Raw genomic sequence first — 21,295 nt, forward strand, 5'->3', positions numbered from 1 at the left:
ACACAGGTCTCTTGTCTTTGACATGTCCCATTTCCTCTTCAGCCACATTAAGTGGAGCCAAGGGTGAATGTGTTCATATTGAGTTTTGAAGAATCCACCCTACTGAAGGCTCAAGCACATGCTCCAGGAATATGCTTACCTTCTGGGATCTGATATGCTTCGGCAGGCTCTCTACTGAGGCAAGTTCCTTTGCAGGGTAGTGGCCTGATGGTATTCATCTATGGTGTGAATTTTTGACCAACCAGTTCAAAGCTCTGCAATTATTTTTATTTTTATTTTTTTAATGAGAAGCCAATGGCAGAGTGTAGACAATGACCATAGTGCAGGTTCTACAACTTAAGCCTTCATCATGCTTCCTTCACTGACTTCCTCTTTATTTATCTCTTCTTATATGGATCCACCTCATCCCTTGAATTCTAGCTTGCAACGACCCAATACATGCAACTCCTTGACTAATCAGCAAATCTAACAATCATTCCATTTAAGTTTTTTGCCTAGTCTTTTCAATTAGGCATTCCTTCAACATATATTTTCTGAGTGCCTATTACATGCTAGGTACTCTGCTATAGAATGGTTATAGAGAGAGATGAGGCATGATACTCACTCCCTACACTGTGATCTCAGGCTAACAGGCACACGTTAACAACTATCTGTTGATGTTGGACTCAATTCAAACAAAACTTATTAAGCACCTGCTATATGACAGCCAATGTATGAGGCACTGTGGAGAGCATCTTAAGGAGATTCTAAGCTCCCTGAGAGGAAGACAGAGTCTCAGAGATTCTCAGCCAGGAATAACATTTGGCAATGCCTGATGACATTTTTGGTTGTCACAATTGGACATGGCCAGCGGGGGAAGGGAGGGTCTACTAGCATCAAATGGGTAGAGGCCAAGGATGTTGCTAAACATCATACCATGAACAGGAAAGCTCCCCACAATAAAGGAGCATCTGACCCCAAATGTCAACAGTGTTAAGGCTGAGAATCCTTGCTCTATCTTATACTTCTCCAAGTCTGAGTGAGTCTTCAGTGTATAATGACTGGTGACTGGAATGTGGAAAGAATACTGTCTTTGATAGAAGCTGCCCTTAATTGCCTTAGGAATCCACAATTGCTTTTGGGAGCCAGGAAGACAACAGAAACTAGGAAACTCAGGGATGAAAGCCCAATAACATAATTAGGCCTAAGTACGTAAGTAAATTAGAGCTAACTTTTAGATTTTAAAGCAGGCAAATGAAAGAAATAATGGTCTCAGCACTTAAAATGGTCCCAGCACTTTAAATGCAGGAGATAAGGTAAACCATAATTGCCTGAGTGAGACTTGGCTGAATAAGCCCAACTGCACACAGGGTAAAAGCAGATGCAAAGGGTAATCGGAACAGTGGGGGTAAGGGTCTGATGTGAGGAGAAACTCACTTCACATGATTAGTCGCAGAGGTGATCCAAGAGAACGCAAAAGCCCCTTCTACTGCAGGACCAAAGAACGTTTGATAGGCTATCTACAGTCTATGGATGAAAAGATCCTGGTCCTGCCTCATGGAGACAATGACGACAACACTCCACTGTTCTTTGTCTGCCCTTAACACAGGCTTTAGTGAAATACCGTAACAACTCGGTACAGCCCGAGAAGCCGGAGTTTCCCACCTGCCTCCAATGGGATCAAAGTCACTGGTAAATGGAAGGATCTCAGCATGTTTCAGGGAGAATGTGGATCAAGTACAAAGGAGGTAAAGGAAATCTTCAAAGACTTTGTCAAATCATTCTGGAAGTCCATGTTGAATACAGAGGTGAAGGGATGGTGCAGGGACATCTAATGACATGAAGATCTTTGACCCCCTCTTTAGTTGCTACTTTTATTCTGAATGAGGGAAGGGCAAAGACACCCATTAGAGGATCTGTGCTGAGTGAATGGAGCTGAGTTGAGGCAGTCATGCTTACAGGCTGCAGAGCAAGGCTGGGGCTGGGCCACACTGCTCCACATCAGGAATACAAAGCATCTATTCTCTCTACACTGCCTCTCATAAGCTCCATGCAACAGGTGCAGTAGAAAGAACAAGAGAGCTTGAAAACACAGACCTGGACTTGCTGAAGATAAGGAATCCAGGGACAGTGGTCACAGCACCTGGCAGAGCAATTATAAAAGGAGGTGTCTTCTAAGAATTATTGATTCTTAAGATTGTATACAAGTCTGAAATCATTTACAAACAGTTTGTAAAAAGTTCGTTCCAACAATGATGTAAAGACAAATCACACCTATTTGCAACTTCCGACCAGCTTCCCAGTTGTAACTGGATTATCAGGTCCTTGAAATAACAATATGGACACTGAGACAGACAGACACATAAAAGCTTGAGAAGCAAGTCCCTCAATGGCTCCCCACTACCTATGAGTGAAAAGTCCTGGGTTTTTCAGGATGGAAGACAAGATACTCTGTGATCCAATGCCTATTTTCTAGAGTCTCTACTTCAGTGATTCCCCCACTTCTGCCTCAGGCGCTCTCAAAATGAAACTAACTGTATTTCCTGGGCAACCATGCCATTTTATACCTGCGTGCTTTTGACCATACCGATCTTGCTTCTTGAGTGTTCTGTATAAACTCTCACAGTGAGCTCATTCATACTTCAAAATCCTATATGGGAATTATATTCTGCAATGTCTTGTTTGACCACTCTGGCCTATAGAAGTTACTACGTCCCTTCTATTTTTATTGCTGTTATTATTATTACAGGTAACACATTCTATTTTAGATGCTTATTTACATATTTATTTCATTTGTTGGATGCTTGAGCTTGTCAGGAACAGAGACCATGTCTCATTTATTACTGTATCCTCTGAGGCAAATAAACCATTTATTAAATAAATTGAAATCTGTAGTAAGAGATTAAAGCTGTAGCAGACCAAGCAAGATGCTGTCCATGCATTGTCTTTGAACCATGCTCTGATTTCAAGTACAATAAAGTTGACCCAGCACCAATGTGGGTGTGGAGGGGCAGGGAGTAATGTGATACAATAGACAGGAAAGACACAGCTTGGCTATAATATCTATTTCCTTACTCAGCAACTTCATGACATGCAGTAATTAACAAAAGGTGTCAGGTAGTGACAAGATTTAGGCTTTGAAACCAAAGAGAACTAGACTCTTACTATCTGACAAACTTGGGGAAGTTACTTAACCTAAGCTTCAATAACCACATCTGTACAATGAAAAATAATAAAGTACCTAACTGAGCTGAAAGAATACAACAGAATCACGTAGTTAAATACCTAGAAGAGAGCCTGACATGTGGGTCCTCAATGTATGGTAACTAACAATGATCATCAGTAATGAGGATTCTGTCATTTTGGCAGTTCACACAATTCAATGAAATGTCATACAAATAAAATCTAGTATTTGTCAGCTTCCATCTCTACTTTGAAGTCCTTTCTCTCCATTTAGCTTTTTATTCCTTTTTAAAAATCTGTCATTACCATCGCCAATCTACAGCACCAATTCACATTGCCTATTAGTCTAATGAGTTAATTAAAGCTGAGAATAGAAGCTCTAAGAAGACAGACTTTCCCAGACCAATGTACCATGTGCATTATCATTTAATAATCCTTCTAAAAATATCCGGATACTGTAACTACGGCATTTCTAGTGGTACCTAGATGACAGTGTTGAAAAAAAAAGATTAAACTGATCGCTTAAGCCCACAGATGACTGATGTACTAGAGTGACTGCTCTTGTCAAGTTCTGGTGGTATTATGCGGATCTGTTTTTTATTTCCATGCAGCAGCGTGCCAGAGCCGCCTCTAGAAGGTGATCTCCAAATGATGCTGTTGAGCCAGTATATGAATCGTCAGCCTGACACTTCCTGTACACAGAAATTAAGGTCTAAGCCATCACTTGTAACTCACAAGGGTCAGTGCTGGCAGCCCATGGAGGATGAGAAATATTGCACATGATTAATAAATACATCTATAGAGAGAATCTGTTGAGAGGATTGACAGCCAGATCTGGAAGCCAATACTGAATCAACAATTAAAAGAACAGTTCCAAATCAGTTAAGCCAGAGCCAAGAGAGACTCAGTTATATTTAAATCAAAATTCACCACAGCAGGGGATTCTCAGCTGTTCAGTTCTGAACGTTGGATGTTTTTCTTGGAAGCTTAGCTGATAGAACCAAGTGAATCCGAGTTACACGCGATGGGAACAGTGCAGCTGCTAAGCTGGGGCGGTGTGCCTGTAATCTGTGCCGTGGAAGCCACTGCAATTTGCACAAATCAAAGCTCTGGGAGTTTCAATAAGTCACTCATTCACTCTACGTACTCACTGTGCTGAATCTAAGGTAGCTCTGAGGGAAAAATCACAGCTCCTTAAGATTTTACAGGGTGGAGAGGCTTAAGAGCTGGGCAATGCAATGAAAGAGGCCATCTAGGATTCTTTTAGCAGTCACAGATTCTAGAACTGAAGCTCGACTGCAGTAAGATCAGCTGGGTGTATCTCAATAGTACCTGTAGGCAGGTGCTTATTCTGCAGGTGTCTAAACTACCCGTGACGGAAAAATGAGAACGCTCTATTTTACTAGCAGTTATGCAGAAAACTCTCCAGGATGGGGGCAAGTGCACCTTCTAGTCACCCAAATTAGCTAAAAACGAAAGGCATCACAGAAGGTGGCATTTCTTCCTAAACAGATGATATACAGAGCAGTTAGGATGTGGGGATCATGGCAAAGGATCACCAGCAGAAGCTGTGGCTATAGTGGTTGTGGCAGTTGTTTATCTGTTTTAATAAGCTCAGCCTAAGAAACAAAGTCAGTCTACATTTGCTAAGTGAATCAGGGTGGTGTGTGGTGCGCTTCATGGAAACACTAAAATCCATGCTGCCTCAGCAGGATTGGGATGAGTTCTTGATTCATGCCCATGGAACATTACTGCTGAATTACAGATCTGCAGCTCCTTATGTGGCGGCATCCCAGACTGCTTTTACTTCTGCATAATTCAAGATATAAAGACTGTTTATTGCCGCTAAACTGTATAAGAAGGCACAGGACAGAGAAATAGCTCTAAGCCTTCATTATGTTAATTTAGAAATCATACATTTCCTTTTCTTATATGAGGTTTCTTTAAAAATGCTTACTACCAACTGACTGCTGGCCTTCGGATCTTTCCTCCAAATCGCCTTCCCTCTGATCCATTTGCTGCTTCTCTCAATCCAAGAAATCTTAAGCACAACGTGCAAATTTGATATTTTTGAAAAACCCTATGTTGGTACAGGATAAAGGATGTAATTTCCTGCAAGCGGAAAAAATTGGAGAGGAGAGGGAGGAGAATAAAGACAGGTTTTCTCAACAGTGTTTCTCCCATCCCATCAAAGCCTGCTCAAAGGTGTCAACAGCACTAAGCAACCCTGCCAAACCATCTCCAGAAGCTGAAAGTAGTGCAGAGTCCAATGCCATCAAACTGGGTGAGTTAACTGCAATTGGGGAGCAGACAAGTTCAGGCGTGGAATCACAGACATGCCCAGCAAAATGGAGGAAAAGCAGGAGGCTTGTATGTGCTTGTGCACACACACACATTCATAAGTGCCATTCTCTTCCCTTCTGCTTAGCTTTGTATGCAAGGAAATCAGATGGTGAACTAAAGGCAGGCATGCTATCTGACTCTGCTGGTACTCAGCATACAATATCTGACACATAAAGCAGCTTTATCAGGTAAAGTTTAACAGAACAGGCTCTGAAATCAGGCTGTTTGGTGCAAATATTGGCACAGATCACCCATTATCTATCTATGCCCTTGAGTAAGCCGCTTGACCTCTCTGAGCCTCTGTTTGCTTATTTATAAAACTGGCGTCTAGGTGCTTCAGAGGGTTGGGAAGATTCAGTGAACAGTGGCTGGCACTGAGTGCACATGTACTAATGTTAGCGAGATAGCAGTTTCTCAATGAGTGTATATATTAAATGAGTCTATCAAGGATAGCAATATTAGGGATATTGGTATATTTATCAACAAATGGTAGCTTTAAGGATCAGATAAGTCCATGTATGTGAGAATCTATAAATTGTAAAGTGATATACAACTTTAAGAGTTTACTACTATGTGCAGCCCACAGTAGTTGTGCAAATATTCATCCTCTGAGTCATGTATGCTCCCCAGATATCTACTATAGTTTTAGATGCCTTTATATTATCTACTGAGGGTGATGGGAGATGATACTGAAAAGTATACTGTGCATTTCCTATCCTGAAGGGAATTAGAAAATATGACACACAGGCATGAAAAATTAAATATAAGAGAAAAATTTTAAAAAGCAATATGCTATAAAAGCCTTTAGGAGGGGAAAAATATGCTGTCCTTACTTGAGCAGTTCATGCCAGTTAAATTAGGATTTACAGAAAAGAGCCGAGACCATGCCACTGCACTCCAGCCTGGGCAACAGAGCAAGACTCTGTCTCAAAAAATAAATTTTAATGAAATAAAATAAAGAAAAGAGAGATCCGTGTCACCTGGGATGGGCAGGGAAGAACTCAGAGACTGGCTGGGTTACAGCAGATCCTCCTAGGCTGTGTCAAACACAGATAGATGGATGAGGGCAAGGACATTCCAAGCAAGAAGAAATAACGAGGACAGAGGGATAGGTCTGGAAATAACATTCTCGGAGAGTCGCTCTTAGAAAGAAAGAAGGCTGGTTATGTAGAGCTGACAGGCACAAAGAAAGAGGAGGCAAAGACAAGCACCTAGGAAAGCTTTGTAATGTTATCTCTGGCCCCAGGCTGGAGTGCAGTGGAATAATCACACCTCAGGGCAGCCTCAACCTCCTGGGTTCAAGCAGTCCTCTTGCCTCAGCCTCCCAAGTAGCTGGGACTACATGTGTGTGCCACCATGCCAGTTAATTTTATTTTTTTTAGTTTTGGGGAAATGGGGGTCTCACTATGTTGACTAGGCTGGTCTTGAACTCCTGGACTCAAAGAATCCTCCTGCTTTGGCCTCTCAAAGCGCTGGGATTACAGGCATGCGCCAGCTGAAAAGTGTAATTCTAACTTCCAGAATACAGAACAAGAGGGAAAAGGAAAATAAACACCAATTAGGAGCTTTATATATTTTCTTTCCTTTTCTTCTTCAGTAAGGAACTAGAGCTTCCCAGCTAAAGATGTGGCAAAAGTCAGTCCATTAACAGGACTTATTTCAGGATCAGTACTAATGATGAGGGTATTTGGGCTGTAGACACGCACTTTTTAAATAACTTATATTAACCTCATTTTCTTATCTCTTTTACCATAGCAAATTTTTTCTTATGGAAATGTTTTCAGAGAAGTCATTTACTGATCCTTAATTACTAGTGTTTAACCAGTAAAACTCACATTTTTTTTTTTTTTAGAGTATATTAGTTTTCTGTTATAATATACATTCTAATCAAATGTGGCTTTCTGCAAAGGTCCTCATTGTCAGTCTCCTCAAAGCAAAGTTTATCTGGACTATTAGACATTCTCTCTGCTTTGGCTGCACCAAATTAGATTAATTATTTATACATGAGGCCCACTGCTTCAGAACATGGGCACCCCACTTAACATTTCTCTAGTGAATTATTAAGAGTCTTACTTTTAAAATAAAATCCTCATTTCATAGTCTGTTTGATTGAGGTTAAACACAATAGTCTAGTGATTCCTGTATTAAACAGTCCAATGTCATAAGACTCTCTCCTGGGTTTTATGCCAATGAGCACATTTGAAACAAATGAACCTTTCATTAAGAACACCCTCACAGGGGAGAAGGGTAAAGAGCTTCTCGCTTGAAAACTGTCTGGCACCAGTCTGGGCAGAATTATTAAAACAGCAGGCAAGTCAAAGACAGTGTGCAGATTCTACTGTTAATACATCAGAAATAATTAGAAATAAGAGATATGAAAGGAACTTTGGGGTCCTCCCTCTTTATTCTACAAAGAAATATGAACACCCCACACCTAGTCTTTAGCTAACAGTGACTTGCTTTGTTCCAACGGACACTTTCAAATATTTGTCAAAGACATTCTGAAAGTGATAAGAGATGGCATAGGTACTAAAATGTGCAGGGGTTTTTTTTTTTTTTTTTTTTTTTTTTTTTTGGTTTTTGTTTTTGTTTTTGAGACAGTTTTGCTCTGTTGCCCAGACTGGAGTGCGGTGGCACCATCTTGGCTCACTGCAACCTTCACCTCTCAGGTTCAAGGGATTCTCGTGCCTCAGCCATTCAGGTAGCTGGGATTACCAGCCTGCACCACCATGCCTGGCTAATGTTTGTATTTTTAGTACAGATGGGGTTCTGCCATTTTGCCCACGCTGGTCTTGAACTCCTGGCCTCAAGTGACCCACCCACCTAAAGTGCTGAGATTACAGGGGTGAGCCACCATGCCTGGCCAGGTTTCTTCATTGCAAACAACAAACTCTGCTCTGGCTGATTTATGTGACAAAGAAATTTATTAAAGAGTATTAGTAGTGCTCCAAACCTCCAAGTGGGCCAAAGAGCCAGGTGAGGCTGCTAACTGGCCAGAAATAATGTTGAAACACACCATGGGGAAAGGTACACTCAACAACACTCCTGCAGTGCAAAAAACATGGGGCCAGGAGCAGTAGCTCAGGTCTGTAATCCCAGCACTTGGGGAGGCCTGGGTGGGCAGATCACTCAAGACCAGATATTTGAGACCAGCCTGGGCAACATGACAAAACCTCACCTCTACAAAGAGTACAAAAATTAGCTGGGCATGATGTCGTGTAGTAGTCCTAGCTACTCAGGGGGTTGAAGCAGGAAAATTGCTTAAGCCTGGGAGGCAGAGGTTGCGGTGAACTGTGATCGTGCCATTGCACTCCAGCCTGGGAGACAGAGTGAGATTCTGTCTTAAGCAAAATACAGAGCTCACAACCGTGAGATGTGGGCAAGATGCTGGTTCTTCTACCTGCCCTGGAGAGTGGGGTACCTCTGCCAGCATCCTCTGCAGAGGGTTTCCACAAACCCACAGCATTCACCTCCCCATCCCATCTTGTACGAGACCACCTGACTGCAGGGATCTAACTGCAAAGATGACTAGAAAAGGTATTTGTTGGGCTACTGTCTTAGGTAAGTGAAACTTAAAAAGAAATTCCTCAAACATTGGAAAACATGACAGATATCCACGTGTCCCAAGATTAACAGGCCTTCTCAAAACATCCTTCATTTCCAGATAGGCATCTGGAAGTGAAACAAGGAAAATGGTCTCCTTTCCCTAATTGCCCACTCCACCCTGTCACCCCCAAATTTTGTTCCTAACACTTGTATGACTTTAGCACTCTTTATCATACAAAAAATACATTCTTTCATTCTGCTCCTAGTGATCAGCCAATGACAAAGCTGATTTGGGGCTGAGCAAGAAGCAGAGAACCTTCTCCTTATCCGTACTGCACTGACAAAAGCCCTTGACCTTCCCGAGTTTTCTAATTCCAATATTATCTTGACTCCTTGGTGAGATTAAAAACAAGAACAGTGCCTGGCATGCAATGCCTCAAGGCTAGAATCTGTCTGTTGCTTAGGCCTGAATTCTCAAAGACATTGAATTATTTTGAGTAGGCTGTTTACCTTGATGTGAGCAGAATTAGCCTTAGACACTAAGCCTTTATGGCAAATTTTATTGTCCAAGGCAAATATAACCTGTTAAGATTTACAGGCTTTATTAACAGCAATAACCATTTTACAGCCAACATCAGTAAATCAGGGTTTATTGAGAACTCTACAATTTTAATCTGTGGAAAACCATTAAACTGTCGGATTTTCATTAGACATAATTTCTAACTTTTATGAAAGATAGATTTTCCATTTAATTAGGGAGTATAAAAAAGTGCAGTGTGGGATAATGAATTGTTTGGAAAAGAACAAACTGGTTTTAGCTAAACAACAAGGGTCAAACATTAGAGATGCTATCTTTAGTTAGAACTGCCCCCAAAGTTAAGGCTAAAAATAATTGCAGTGACAAATGTGTTCTAATACATCCAGCTATTAGGATGGGCTCATGAAGTTTAGAAACATTTGAGTTGTCATTAATTCACATTTCAGGTATTTTGTAAAACAATGTGTGTGACCTATTTTGTAAAAAGTTCATGTGAACTTTTTACAAAAAGTAATTACATATTATCTAAACCAGTGTCTAAGTAAGTGTAATGAGAAACTTCCAGTTCATGTAACATTTTCATAAAGTGTTTTAATAACAATAATAGCATTCATAAGATACTTCAATGGTGGTAAGGTGAACAAATATTGGTGGGTCACCAGCCTTCATCAGTAATTATTTAATTCCTCCATGTGATGGATTACAAGAGAGGGGGCCAGGAAGCTTTTTGATAAGTGGCTTTGTCTTTGATGACCCTGAAGGACAAGAAGAGACGGCAATGTTTGAGAGAAGTAGAGCTCGAGGGAACAGGCTGGTCTTAGCAGCTCACTACTTCTTCAAAGGGTTAAAAACATGTTAGACATTATACGAATTTTCTGTTTTAATCTGGTTCCCCAAAAATAATAGGGCTTCACATCTTTTTGGGGGAATCAAAAGTTCTTAAAGCTTTAAAAATGAAAGAAGAAGGAACAACAGAAATCAAAATAATCTTTACCATTTATTTAATATTAGAAACTGCTAAATGTTTTGCACATTTGTTGTTGTTGCTGTTGTTTTGTTTGTCTCATAGAAATTCTACAAAGAAAACATTTTTCTCATATCCAGAGGAGGAAACTGAGGGTCAGAGTGGCTAATTGCATTACAAAGTTAGTAGCCAGAGTCTGTTGGCTTCAAAGTTCATACTTTTCCCATTGTGCAAACCTGAAAATCTTTGGTTCTGTTTCTATTATTTCCCTACCCCACTGACGTATAGTAGGTGAAATGACACTGCTGTGTTACAGACACAAGTATGCATTTATCAGCGTAAATTTGGGTCCTGTTTTGACAGTGTGATCTGTCAGGGCCATGGCCAAATGTAGAGAAAGTTGTAATGAGGGTAGAGATTGCACTTGGTTCCCTTACTTCTCCTTCTATATGTCCCTTTTTCTTCTACGTGGCCTCTTCTATATAACTCCTAGAATAGCATCAAACCTGGACTCCTTGCCCTTTAAAGGACAGAGTGATGTCCTGTCCCAGGCTCCTTGTCCCCCTCGGCCTCCAAAACTTCCACATTCTCAGTGCTCTTAGTTTTATTATCTGATGACATATTTCAAATAAAGAGGCACAGAATATATAGCAAATTTGAGATTAGAATATTCACTAGAAGATAATTTAATCCAAAGACCTTTCGTTCTAAGGGTGAGATGATGGCAGTACAGTGAGCAGATAGACTATCATTGGCCTGGCGGCTCCCAACCTTCAAGAAGCTTGGTCCAATTAAAAACAAACAAAACCAAAAAGAATTAGAGAAAGGACAGATTGAGCTTTAAAGTTGGCTCTTGGTGCTTCCTAGTGACCTGAGAGCTTAGACAAGTTGCTGTGGGATAGACATGAAAGCTCATATACCTTCTCAGCATCTCATAGCACATTTTTTTTTTTTTTTTGCAAATTAATTGAAATAACAGAAGATAAACCACCTACCATAGTACCTGGTACACAAGAACATTTCAAAAATGGCAACTCTATTTTTATTATTCATAACACTTTTCTTGTCAGATAAATGAGTTAGTTGCCAAGAAAGTTCTGTCTTGCAGAGAAAAGTCTATTGTATATGTCTTGTGATAACAGAATTTGGACACGCCCCCCAAGGTGACTTTCAGTGAATGTGTCAAGTAGGAAACTACCTATTCCACTGACAGACAAAGCCAGCTGATGTACTGGGGGCCCCGCCAGCTATATCCCTTTCCAGTGGTGATCCCATGGGCCCCAGAGGAGGTGGGCAGAAAGGGAACCAACTGGTGGCATGGAGAGGGTGGAACATGGCCTGCACAATGAAGATGACTTTGACTGATAGCATTTCACAGTAACGATTACATGACTGACCAATTTCTAAACACAGTTACCAATTTCTGCCATACTGAAGAGTCATTACCTTAGTATACTCATATTACTATGAAGTTAATAGGCAGAATGATACATGCTCAATGACCTGACCACGTGACAGACATTGATAGACATCTGCACCCTAAGGGACACCATGACTGTGGAAGGGTATGAACATTTTCATTTTCCTTCTCCATCTTTATCATTTCTCAGCTTTCTTCTCTCATTCTGCCTTGTTTTCAGCAAAAACACAGATGTTGATAGCAATGACTTACTGTGTAAGCTACTGCTGAAAGTAAAAGAGCTATAGATATTGGTGCACAGATAATGGTAGCATCCAAATCATGGAGAAAAGAAATTCCAAAATAATGCAAGTGTTTGAGACTAGGATACTGTCCCACATTAAGATGATGTTATACATATACAACCTCATTAAAGAGTTGGGCAAAGGATATGAATATACATATTTCAAAAAAAGACATAGAAATGGCCAAGAAACATGAAAAAAATGTTCAACATCACTAATCATCAACGAATGTAAATTAAAGCCACTATGAGATACCACAGTGTTATACCAGTCATAATGGCTATTACTGAAAAGTCAAAAAAAAAAAAAAAAAAAAAAAACCCAAAAACTGGATGTTGACAAGGATGCGGAGAAAAGGCAACTTTTATTCACTGTTGGTGGGAATGTATATTAGTACAAACTCTATGAAAAATAGTTTGGATATTTCTTGAATAACTAAAAACAGAATTACCATTAGATCCTGCAATCTCACTACTGTCTACCTGCCAAAAAAGAAATGAAATAAATACATGTACTTACATATTTACTGCACTACTATGTACAATAGCAAACATATGAAACAAATCTAAGTGTCCATCAATGAATTTAGATAAAGAAAATGTATATATATACAACGAAATACCAGTCAGCTATAAAAAGAATGAAATGTCTTTTGAAACAACATGAATGGAACCAGAGACATTATATTAATGAAATGACTCAGACAAAGAAAGACAAATACCATGTGTTCTCGCATGTAAGTTGGAGCTAAACATGAACTTAAGAGTTTGAAATGACAGACAGTGGAGATGAGGCAGGGTGAGGGGGACATAGAGTATAGAATAATAGACAGTGGAAACCAGGAAGAGGAGGCGATGGATGACGAGAAATTACTTGTTATTTGGGTGATGGATACACTAAAAGCCCTGTCTTTACCATTACGCAACTTATGCGTGCAACAAAATTACACTTGTACCCCATACATTTATACAGATCAGATTTTAAAAAATAAATGTTTGCTACGGCATCAATAGCCTATTTAACCCTTAATGTAGCTGAAATACTTTCCATATTCATCTATAATACAACATTTATAAAACAAAGTTTTTGCCCCTTCTCAGCTGATAATTTCTGTTTTAAACTACCCTAAAGCCCCAGCTGCTCCTTGGAATTAGTTTCCATTTAATTTCAGCTGGTCTGGGTCTGAAATTTATTCCTAAAAGATATACATTATTAAAATAAAAAGTGATATGATGCCAGAGGTAGAATGGGAAGTGTACTGGGCTGAATAGCAGTCCTCCAACATTCATGTTGATTTGGAACCTGAGAACCTGACCTTATTTGGAAATTGGGTCTTTGCAGATGTTTTGTGATGCAGAATATAAAGTATGAGGCCACATGGGATTACAGTCAGTCATAATCTAATGGCTGGTGTCCTTATAAAAAGAAATTCAGAGACACAGGAGAATGCCATGTGAAGCTGCAATCGATGGAGGCAGAGACTGAGTGATGTATCTATTTATTAATCCATTTTCATACTGCTAGGGTTAGGGTTAGGGGTTAGGAGTTAGGGTTAGGGTTCATTTATTTTTATTTTTATTTTTTTTTATTTTTTTTTTGAGACGGAGTCTCGTTCTGCCGCCCAGGCTGGAGTGCAGTGGCCGGATCTCAGCTCACTGCAGGCTCCGCCTCCCGGGTTCACGCAATTCTCCTGCCTCAGCCTCCCCAGTAGCTGGGACTACAGGCGCCCGCCACCTCGCCCGGCTAGTTTTTTGTATTTTTTAGTAGAGACGGGGTTTCACCGTGTCAGCCAGGATGGTCTCGATCTCCTGACCTCGTGATCCGCCCGCCTCAGCCTCCCAAAGTGCTGGGATTACAGGCTTGAGCCACCGCGCCCGGCCAGGGTTCATTTATAAAGGAAAGAAGTTTAACTGACTCACAGTTCCACATGGCTGGGGAGGGAAGAAGGGGAAGCAAGGTACCTCTTCACAAGACGGCAGGAAGGAGAAGTGCCCATCAAAGAGGAAAGAAGTCCCTTATAAAACCATTAAATCTCGTGAGAACTCACTCACTATCATGGGACCAGCATGGGGGAAACTGTCCACATGATTCAATGATCTCCACCTGGCCTGTCCCTTGACGCATGGGGATTATGGGTGATTACAATTCAAGATGAGATTTGGATGAGGACACAAAGCATAATCATATCAGTGTGCAAGCCAAGGGACACCAAAGATTGCCAGTAACTACCAGCATCTAGGAGAGAAGCATGGAACAGTTTCTCTTTCAGAGCCCTCAGAAGGAATTAATGCTGTTGGATTTCAGACTCCTGCCCCAGAACTGTTGGAAAATAAACTTCTGCTGTTTCAAGCCTCCTCAGTGGTGGTAATTTATAACAGCAGCCCTAGGAAACCAATATAGGAAGTGGATAACTACAGTTTGGAAATGTGTCAGAAAGGTAGATACCAGAAAAGAAAGCGTATTTTCTGATACATCTATATTGTGTTCCCTTGTTCCACAGCTCTCCCAAATATTTTTTTCCACTGACATTGGACTGTGCTGCCACTGAAAGTTTTTCATATCTTGCTCTCCTCCTTGTGGTTACAGCTGAAAAGCACCCTCAGAAGCAAATGAAGAAAGGGGCTGAGCCAGTCTACAGAGCTCGTTTGCCTGCAAGTGTAGGGCGCTAGGGCAAGAAAGAGGGAGGGATGTGTAAAGAGCTACTTCCAAGCATTCAACAGAGTTCAGCCTCTAAATAATTGAACATATGGGCACGCTGCTCACCTCCTAGAAGCCAGTCTGTCCTCTCATAGGAATCCTCTACCAATCTCAGTCCTGAACAGTCACAGAGTTCTTACAATTCATAAGTCCCCTGCATTCTCTCAAAAGATGCTTCAGTGTGGGTGAGTGGGTATGCACCCTCATGTGTGCATTTATGAACCAAAATGTATTTTTGCTTTTGGCTACTATCTTACCAGACTGCACATCCTTTATTCTTCTTTTGTTCTTTCTTTTTTAAATTTATGTCTTCAACAAGCAGTGGGGGCGGTAAGTGGGAGCTAAACACTGAGAACACATGGACACAAAGAAAGGAACAACAGACATTGGGGTCTACTTGAGGGGAGAGGGTGGGAGGAGGAAGAAGATCAAGAAGCTACCCGTGGGGTACTATGTTTATCACCTGAGTAATGAATTAATCTGTACACCAAACTCTCGTGACATGCAATTTACCTATATAATAAACCTGCACATGTACTCCTGAACCGGAAATGAAATTTTAAAAAAGCCATAGACAACAGCACAGAGTGAACCTTAATGCAAACTCTAGACTGTCCTTAATAAGAATGTATCAATATTGGTTCGGTCATTGTACGGGAGGTACCACACTCATGTAAGATGTAATTACAAAAAAGGAAACTGGGTCGGGTGCGGTGGCTCATGCCTGCAATTCCGGCACTTTGGGAGGCTGATGTGGGTGGATCACGAGGTCAGGAGTTAGAGACCAGCCTGGCCAACATGGTGAAACCCTATCTCTACTAAAAATGCAAAAATCAGCGGGGCATGGTTGTGGGTGCCTGTAATACCAGCTACTCAGGAGGCTGAGGCAGGAGAATCATCTGAACCCAGGAGGCAGAGGTTGCAGTGAACTGAGTGCAGCATTGCACTCCAGCCTGGGTGGCAGAGTGAGACTCTGTCTCAAAATAAATAAATAAATAAAAATAAAAAAACAAGAAACGGAGGGGGAAGGTACATGAGAACTTTCTATAGTACTTCAACTTTTATATAAATTCAAAATAGTTTCACCTAATGTCTATTAATTTTAAAATGTGGCAACACTCTTAGTTAAAGCTCCATTTTAGTTAATGTTTAACAATTAGCCAAAATGTCTAAATATTGCATTGAGGTGTTCTTTACTGTTAAAAGTGAATCAAACTTGAAGTGAAAATATCTTTATTTCTTTAGTTGTAGGACTAGTGATGGAGTTAATAAATTTATATTTGCATATATGAAAAAGAGTAGGTAGGAATGTTTTCTTCACCTGTTAGTACCCAATCATGAGAGAAAGACAAAACAAAACAAAGCCAAAATGTTGCCTAATGCATTTTACATTTTGTCTAGGGCTAATCCTGGGATAACCTTAAATATTCATCAATATAATTAGCAGACTAATTTCCCTTCATATTCAACAAGTATTTATTGAACACCTGGATGTAAGAAGCATGTTTTTTAAATTTATTTTTTATGCTAACAAATTGCATATATTTTTCATGTATAACATGTTTTGAAATATGTATATACTGTGGAATGGCTAAATAAGGCTAAATAATGTATGTATTACATCATAAACTTATTGTTCTTTTTGTGATGCAAGTACTTAAAATCTACTCTTAGCATTTTTAAAGAATACAATACACTGTTATTAACTATAGTCACCATATTGTACAACAAACCAATAAACATATTCCTCTCTAACTGAAATATTGTACCCTTTGACCAATGTCTCCCTAGCCTCTCCCCATCTCCTCAACATGTGGTGACCACCATTCTACCCTAGTTCTGTGACTTCAGCATTTTTTTTTTTTTTTTGAGACAGAGTCTTGCTCACTTGCCTAGGCTGGAGTGCAATGGCATGATCCTGGCTCACTGCAACCTCCACCTCCCGGGTTCAAACCATTCTCCTGCTTTAGCCTCCCAAGTAGCTGGGACTACAGATGCACGCCACCACACCCGGCTAATTATTGTATTTTGAGTAGAGATGGGGTTTCATAATTTTAGGCAGGCTGGTCTCGAACTCTTGACCTCAGGTGATCTGCCTGCCTTGGCCTCCCAAAGTGCTGGAATTACAGGCATGAGCCACCGCACCCGGTCGACTTCAGCTTTTTTAGGTTCTGCATAGAGGTGAGATCCCGTGGTATTTTTCTTACTGTACCTGACTTATTGCACTTGACATACAGCCTGCTTGGTTAATCTGTGTTGTCACAAATGACAACATTTCCTTCTTAAAGGCTGAGTAGTATTCCATTGTGTATGCATACCACATTTTAAAAATTCATTTGTCCATTGATGGACTCTTAGGTTGATGCCCTATCTTACCCATGGAGCTATTGTGAACAGTGCTGCAGTAAACATGGGAGTGCAGGTATCTCTTCTACATCCTGATTTCATTTGCTTTGGATATATACCTAGTATATACCTATCAGCAGAATTGCTGGATCAAATGGTAGCTCTACTTTTAACATTCTGAAAGAATGTCCATACTGTTTTCCATAACGGCTATACTAATTTCCATTCCCACCAACAGTGTGCAGGGGTTTCCTTTCCTCCACATCCTTGCCAACACTTGTGAAAAATCTTTCACCTTTCTGAAAATAGCCATGAGCAGCACTGTTTCATGTGCTGAGGACACAGCAATGAAGAAGAGAAAGCACAAATTTCCCTCATTAAACTTAAGTTTCAGTGAGGTAGAGAGAAATAAGCAAAGTAAACAGAGTATGCTTGTGATAACAGGTAAAAAGAAAGTATATACCTAGTAGGATAAATTGCTGGGATAAAGCAGGGAAAAGGTGGAGTGGGGGAAGCAAATACTTGCAACATTTGCAGAGTGTACAGAGCAGGCCTTACTGAGCAAGTGATATCTGAGTAAACCCTGAAGAAAGATGGGACGAAGCAGTGTGACAGCTGGGGAAGAGCCCTCCGGCAGAGAGGGCAGCACATGCAAAGGCCCTGATGTAGGAGCATGGCTGGTGCATCCGAGAGAGATTGAGGGGGCCAGGGTGGCTGTAGCGCGGTCAAATGCAGAGTCAAATAAAATATATAAGGTCACACCAGGCCAGATTATGTTGAATCTTGTAAAGCACTAAAAGAACATAGACTTTTACCTGGAATGCCTTGGAGTACCTTTGCAGGATTTTGAACAGAGCCCTTAAATGGCTGCAAGACCTTTGGTTGGCCACTGATATAAGCATCAGTTTTCCTGCTTCTAAAATGCAAAGGTTATGCCAGGTAAATATCTAAGTTATTTTCCATCTGAAAAAAAAGTAGATTAATAGAGATGTAGAGTATGCTAAGTTCCTATAGGCTGATGGCTGATAAAAACATGAGCACCCCTCTCTGCTGCTGCCAAAGTCAATGGCAGTGACCTGGCACAGAACCAGAAGGAAACATGGGTGTACCAGGGGACACTCACACAGCTGGCACTACAGAGCCTAGACATTTTTATGCATAAAACATTTGTAAACTGGGGTTTTTTGAAAGATGGGCGCTGAATGTAAAGAACTGCTGATACCTCTGTTAGGCTCCCAGGAACACACGCGATGTCCTAAATGAGAGGGACACAGTCCCTTGCCTGACACTTAACGCCCTGCTCAGGAAAGGAGGGTGTGCTGTAGTAGAAAACAATAGGGCAGCAAAAGGAGATCAGTATCTTTTTTGTTCTACATTCGATAACATTTTTAAATAAGCATTTTCCTTTCTAATCATTTTACATCATGCATGGAGTGTTCAGTTTAATTTTCAAGTCTGTTTACTTCATTTCTGTGAGCCATTTGAGCCCTGAATAGTGTCCACCTAGCACGCTTTCTAAGTATGCAAGTATGTGTGTTTTTTCATTCCCCTTTATTTTATCTCCTTTTTTGTCCTTCCAATTACAAACTCCCAATTTTACTAAAATATGAGGCAAAGGCTCCTGGTTTTTTCTTTTTCTTCGTATATCTGCTTCTCAGTGAATAAACAATAGCTCCAAACACCGTTTCCTAGCTTCCCATAGAAGAGTCAAACCTGGACCATGTGCTGCTGAACTCAGGCCTGTGAAAGGAAAATAAATCTTGGGGCCCCCAAATCACTAAAGCTAAAGGGAAAAGTCAAGCTGGGAACTGCTTAGGGCAAACCTGCCTCCCATTCAATTCAAAGTCACCCCTCTGCTCACTGAGATAAATGCATATCTGATTGCCTCCTTTGAGAGGCTAATCAGAAACTCAAAAGAATGCAACCATTTGTCCCTTATCTGCCTGTGACCTGAAGTCCCATCCCTGCTTCCAGGGGAGTTATCCCACCTTTGCTTCTAGTTGTCCAGCTTTTCCCGGACCTGAACCAATGTTCATCTTACATATGTTGATTGACGTCTCACGGCTCCCTAAAATGTATGAAATGAAACTGTGCTCTGATTGCGCACATGTCGTCAGGACCTCCTGAGGCTGTGTCGTGGGCGCACGTCCTCAACCTTGGCAAAATAAACTTTCTAAGTTAACTGAGACCTCTCTCAGATTTTTGGGGTTCATGGGCCTATGTTTATAAACTTTTCGTTATATTAAGCATGTCTTATACTTCTTAGTGTTTTTCCTCCAATAATAGCTATATTACTAGTCTATCAGGGGCCATCTTCCCATTGTGAATAAAAGATTTAGAAAGCCTTTCCTATGACCAGAGTGCATTACCAGGGACAATTATATTTGAATAGTAAGGTAGACCTTCCAGAAAACATTCAAGAAGCAGAAAACATTGTGACTCTGGATTCTAGGCACCTCGCTGTGAAGGAAGGATAACATATCAGAGGCCAGTGGCTTCATGATGTTTTATATCCCTAAGGCCTGCACAGTGCAGAAAACATAACAGACACTGAATAAATGAATGCTTGTTCCACAAAAAAGTGAAGGATGAACAAACACCAGTGACACTGGGACTGGGTCTTCTGACCTTTCCTATGGGCTTTTTCATGCGTGTTTGCCTGTTAACAGCTCAGATTTGCTCCATAAGCCAATATGCATATCAGAAGATCTTGACAGAGGACAAAAAGAATGACATCTTTATGATTCAAGGTCCCCAGAACCAAGAAGACAGATCAAATCCTACCCAGGCTGCCTACCAAGGGCCTTGCGCAAACACAGAAGTAGATGGGAAACAAGTTCCTTTCTAGCTTATTTCCTAGAGAATTTCTTCATCATCTTTAGCAATTGAGCCCAGGCAACAAGAATCCCAGACATGGGCTCCTTGACTTCCCTTCCAGCCACCCAGGACTCTGCCCTCCCTCTTGGGAACAGGCCTGGTTCCTCCCGGTGACTGGTCCCAGGATCCTGTCTTACCTCGGCAGCAGGGACTCCCTCTGGTGGGCGGCAGTGCAGCACAATCATGCCTTCAATGGGAACCTCCCTTCCTTGTGGGTCTTGTTCAAAGTTTTTCCGTAAATCTGCAAAGAAGCATGAGATAGGTGACACTTTGCTCCAAGTCTAGTGTTATTCAAATTTGGTTCAAGTACAAAAAAAGTGAGCTTAATGTCACAACCTAGACACACACACACACAAATAAGTCACTTGTTCCAGGAATTCTAGAACAAGAGAATCATTTTTCTAAATATTCATAAATGCATGTGAAATAACCTGGACAAAACAGTTTCTGGTGTCCTATATTGATGTGAAGGATGAAAAAAATAACTAGGAAAGTAGAAAAAAACCCAAAACACAGAACACCCCATTGTTTCATGAGTATTTGCCAGCATTATCTGCTGGGCATCTGATGAAACACTTGGCCTAATAAATTGCCATCCACAGCTATTATGCAGTTGAAATGCACGTGATTTTTTTCTATCAACTGAAGAATGCATTATTAATCTGTAACCTCTGCCTTTCCCTTAACCCTCTAGGGGGCTCTAGAAGATGCTAATAGAGTGAGATTACCTATTAGTGTTTTTATTTGTAACCAGGGAGAAGGGGCAACATTCAACCACAACAAAATCTATAACCTATCCAACCAAACATGTAATTATAAAACACAACGCCCTCCAGTCAAACAGCAATGCTGGATATTTGGGTAGTGCCCTTCATGGAAGGCTCCAGGCACTTTGCAAACAAGCTGTACTATTAACCTTTTACACATGGAAGGATGACACTTGCAGAGGTTAATTGGCTTGCCAGTGGTCACAGAGAGCATCAGTGCCAGTGATGGGGAACAATGCACTAAGCTTCCTGACACCCAGGCTGAGTGCTAACCAGCAAAGCCTTCTCAGGGAAAAGGACATAGATGGACAGTGCAGAAGAGTTTCATTTGCATTGCTTTCCACTTGAGCA

At 40.9% G+C, this 21,295-nt stretch overlaps 1 protein-coding gene across 7 annotated transcripts in view; it reads right to left on the minus strand.

The window, feature by feature from the left end:
- Positions 1 to 21,295, minus strand: part of UNC5D (unc-5 netrin receptor D) — a 573,216-nt gene that overhangs the window by 181,018 nt on the left and 370,903 nt on the right. For all 7 annotated transcript variants that reach the window (XM_050801680.1, XM_050801685.1, XM_050801686.1 and 4 more), the window contains exon 4: positions 20,315 to 20,418. In XM_050801680.1, coding sequence (XP_050657637.1) covers positions 20,315 to 20,418 — 104 coding nt within the window. The remainder of the gene's footprint in view (positions 1 to 20,314; positions 20,419 to 21,295) is intronic.

Source organism: Macaca thibetana, chromosome 8 (genome assembly GCF_024542745.1).
Source record: "Macaca thibetana thibetana isolate TM-01 chromosome 8, ASM2454274v1, whole genome shotgun sequence".
In the NCBI taxonomy this organism is placed as follows: Eukaryota; Metazoa; Chordata; class Mammalia; order Primates; family Cercopithecidae; genus Macaca; species Macaca thibetana.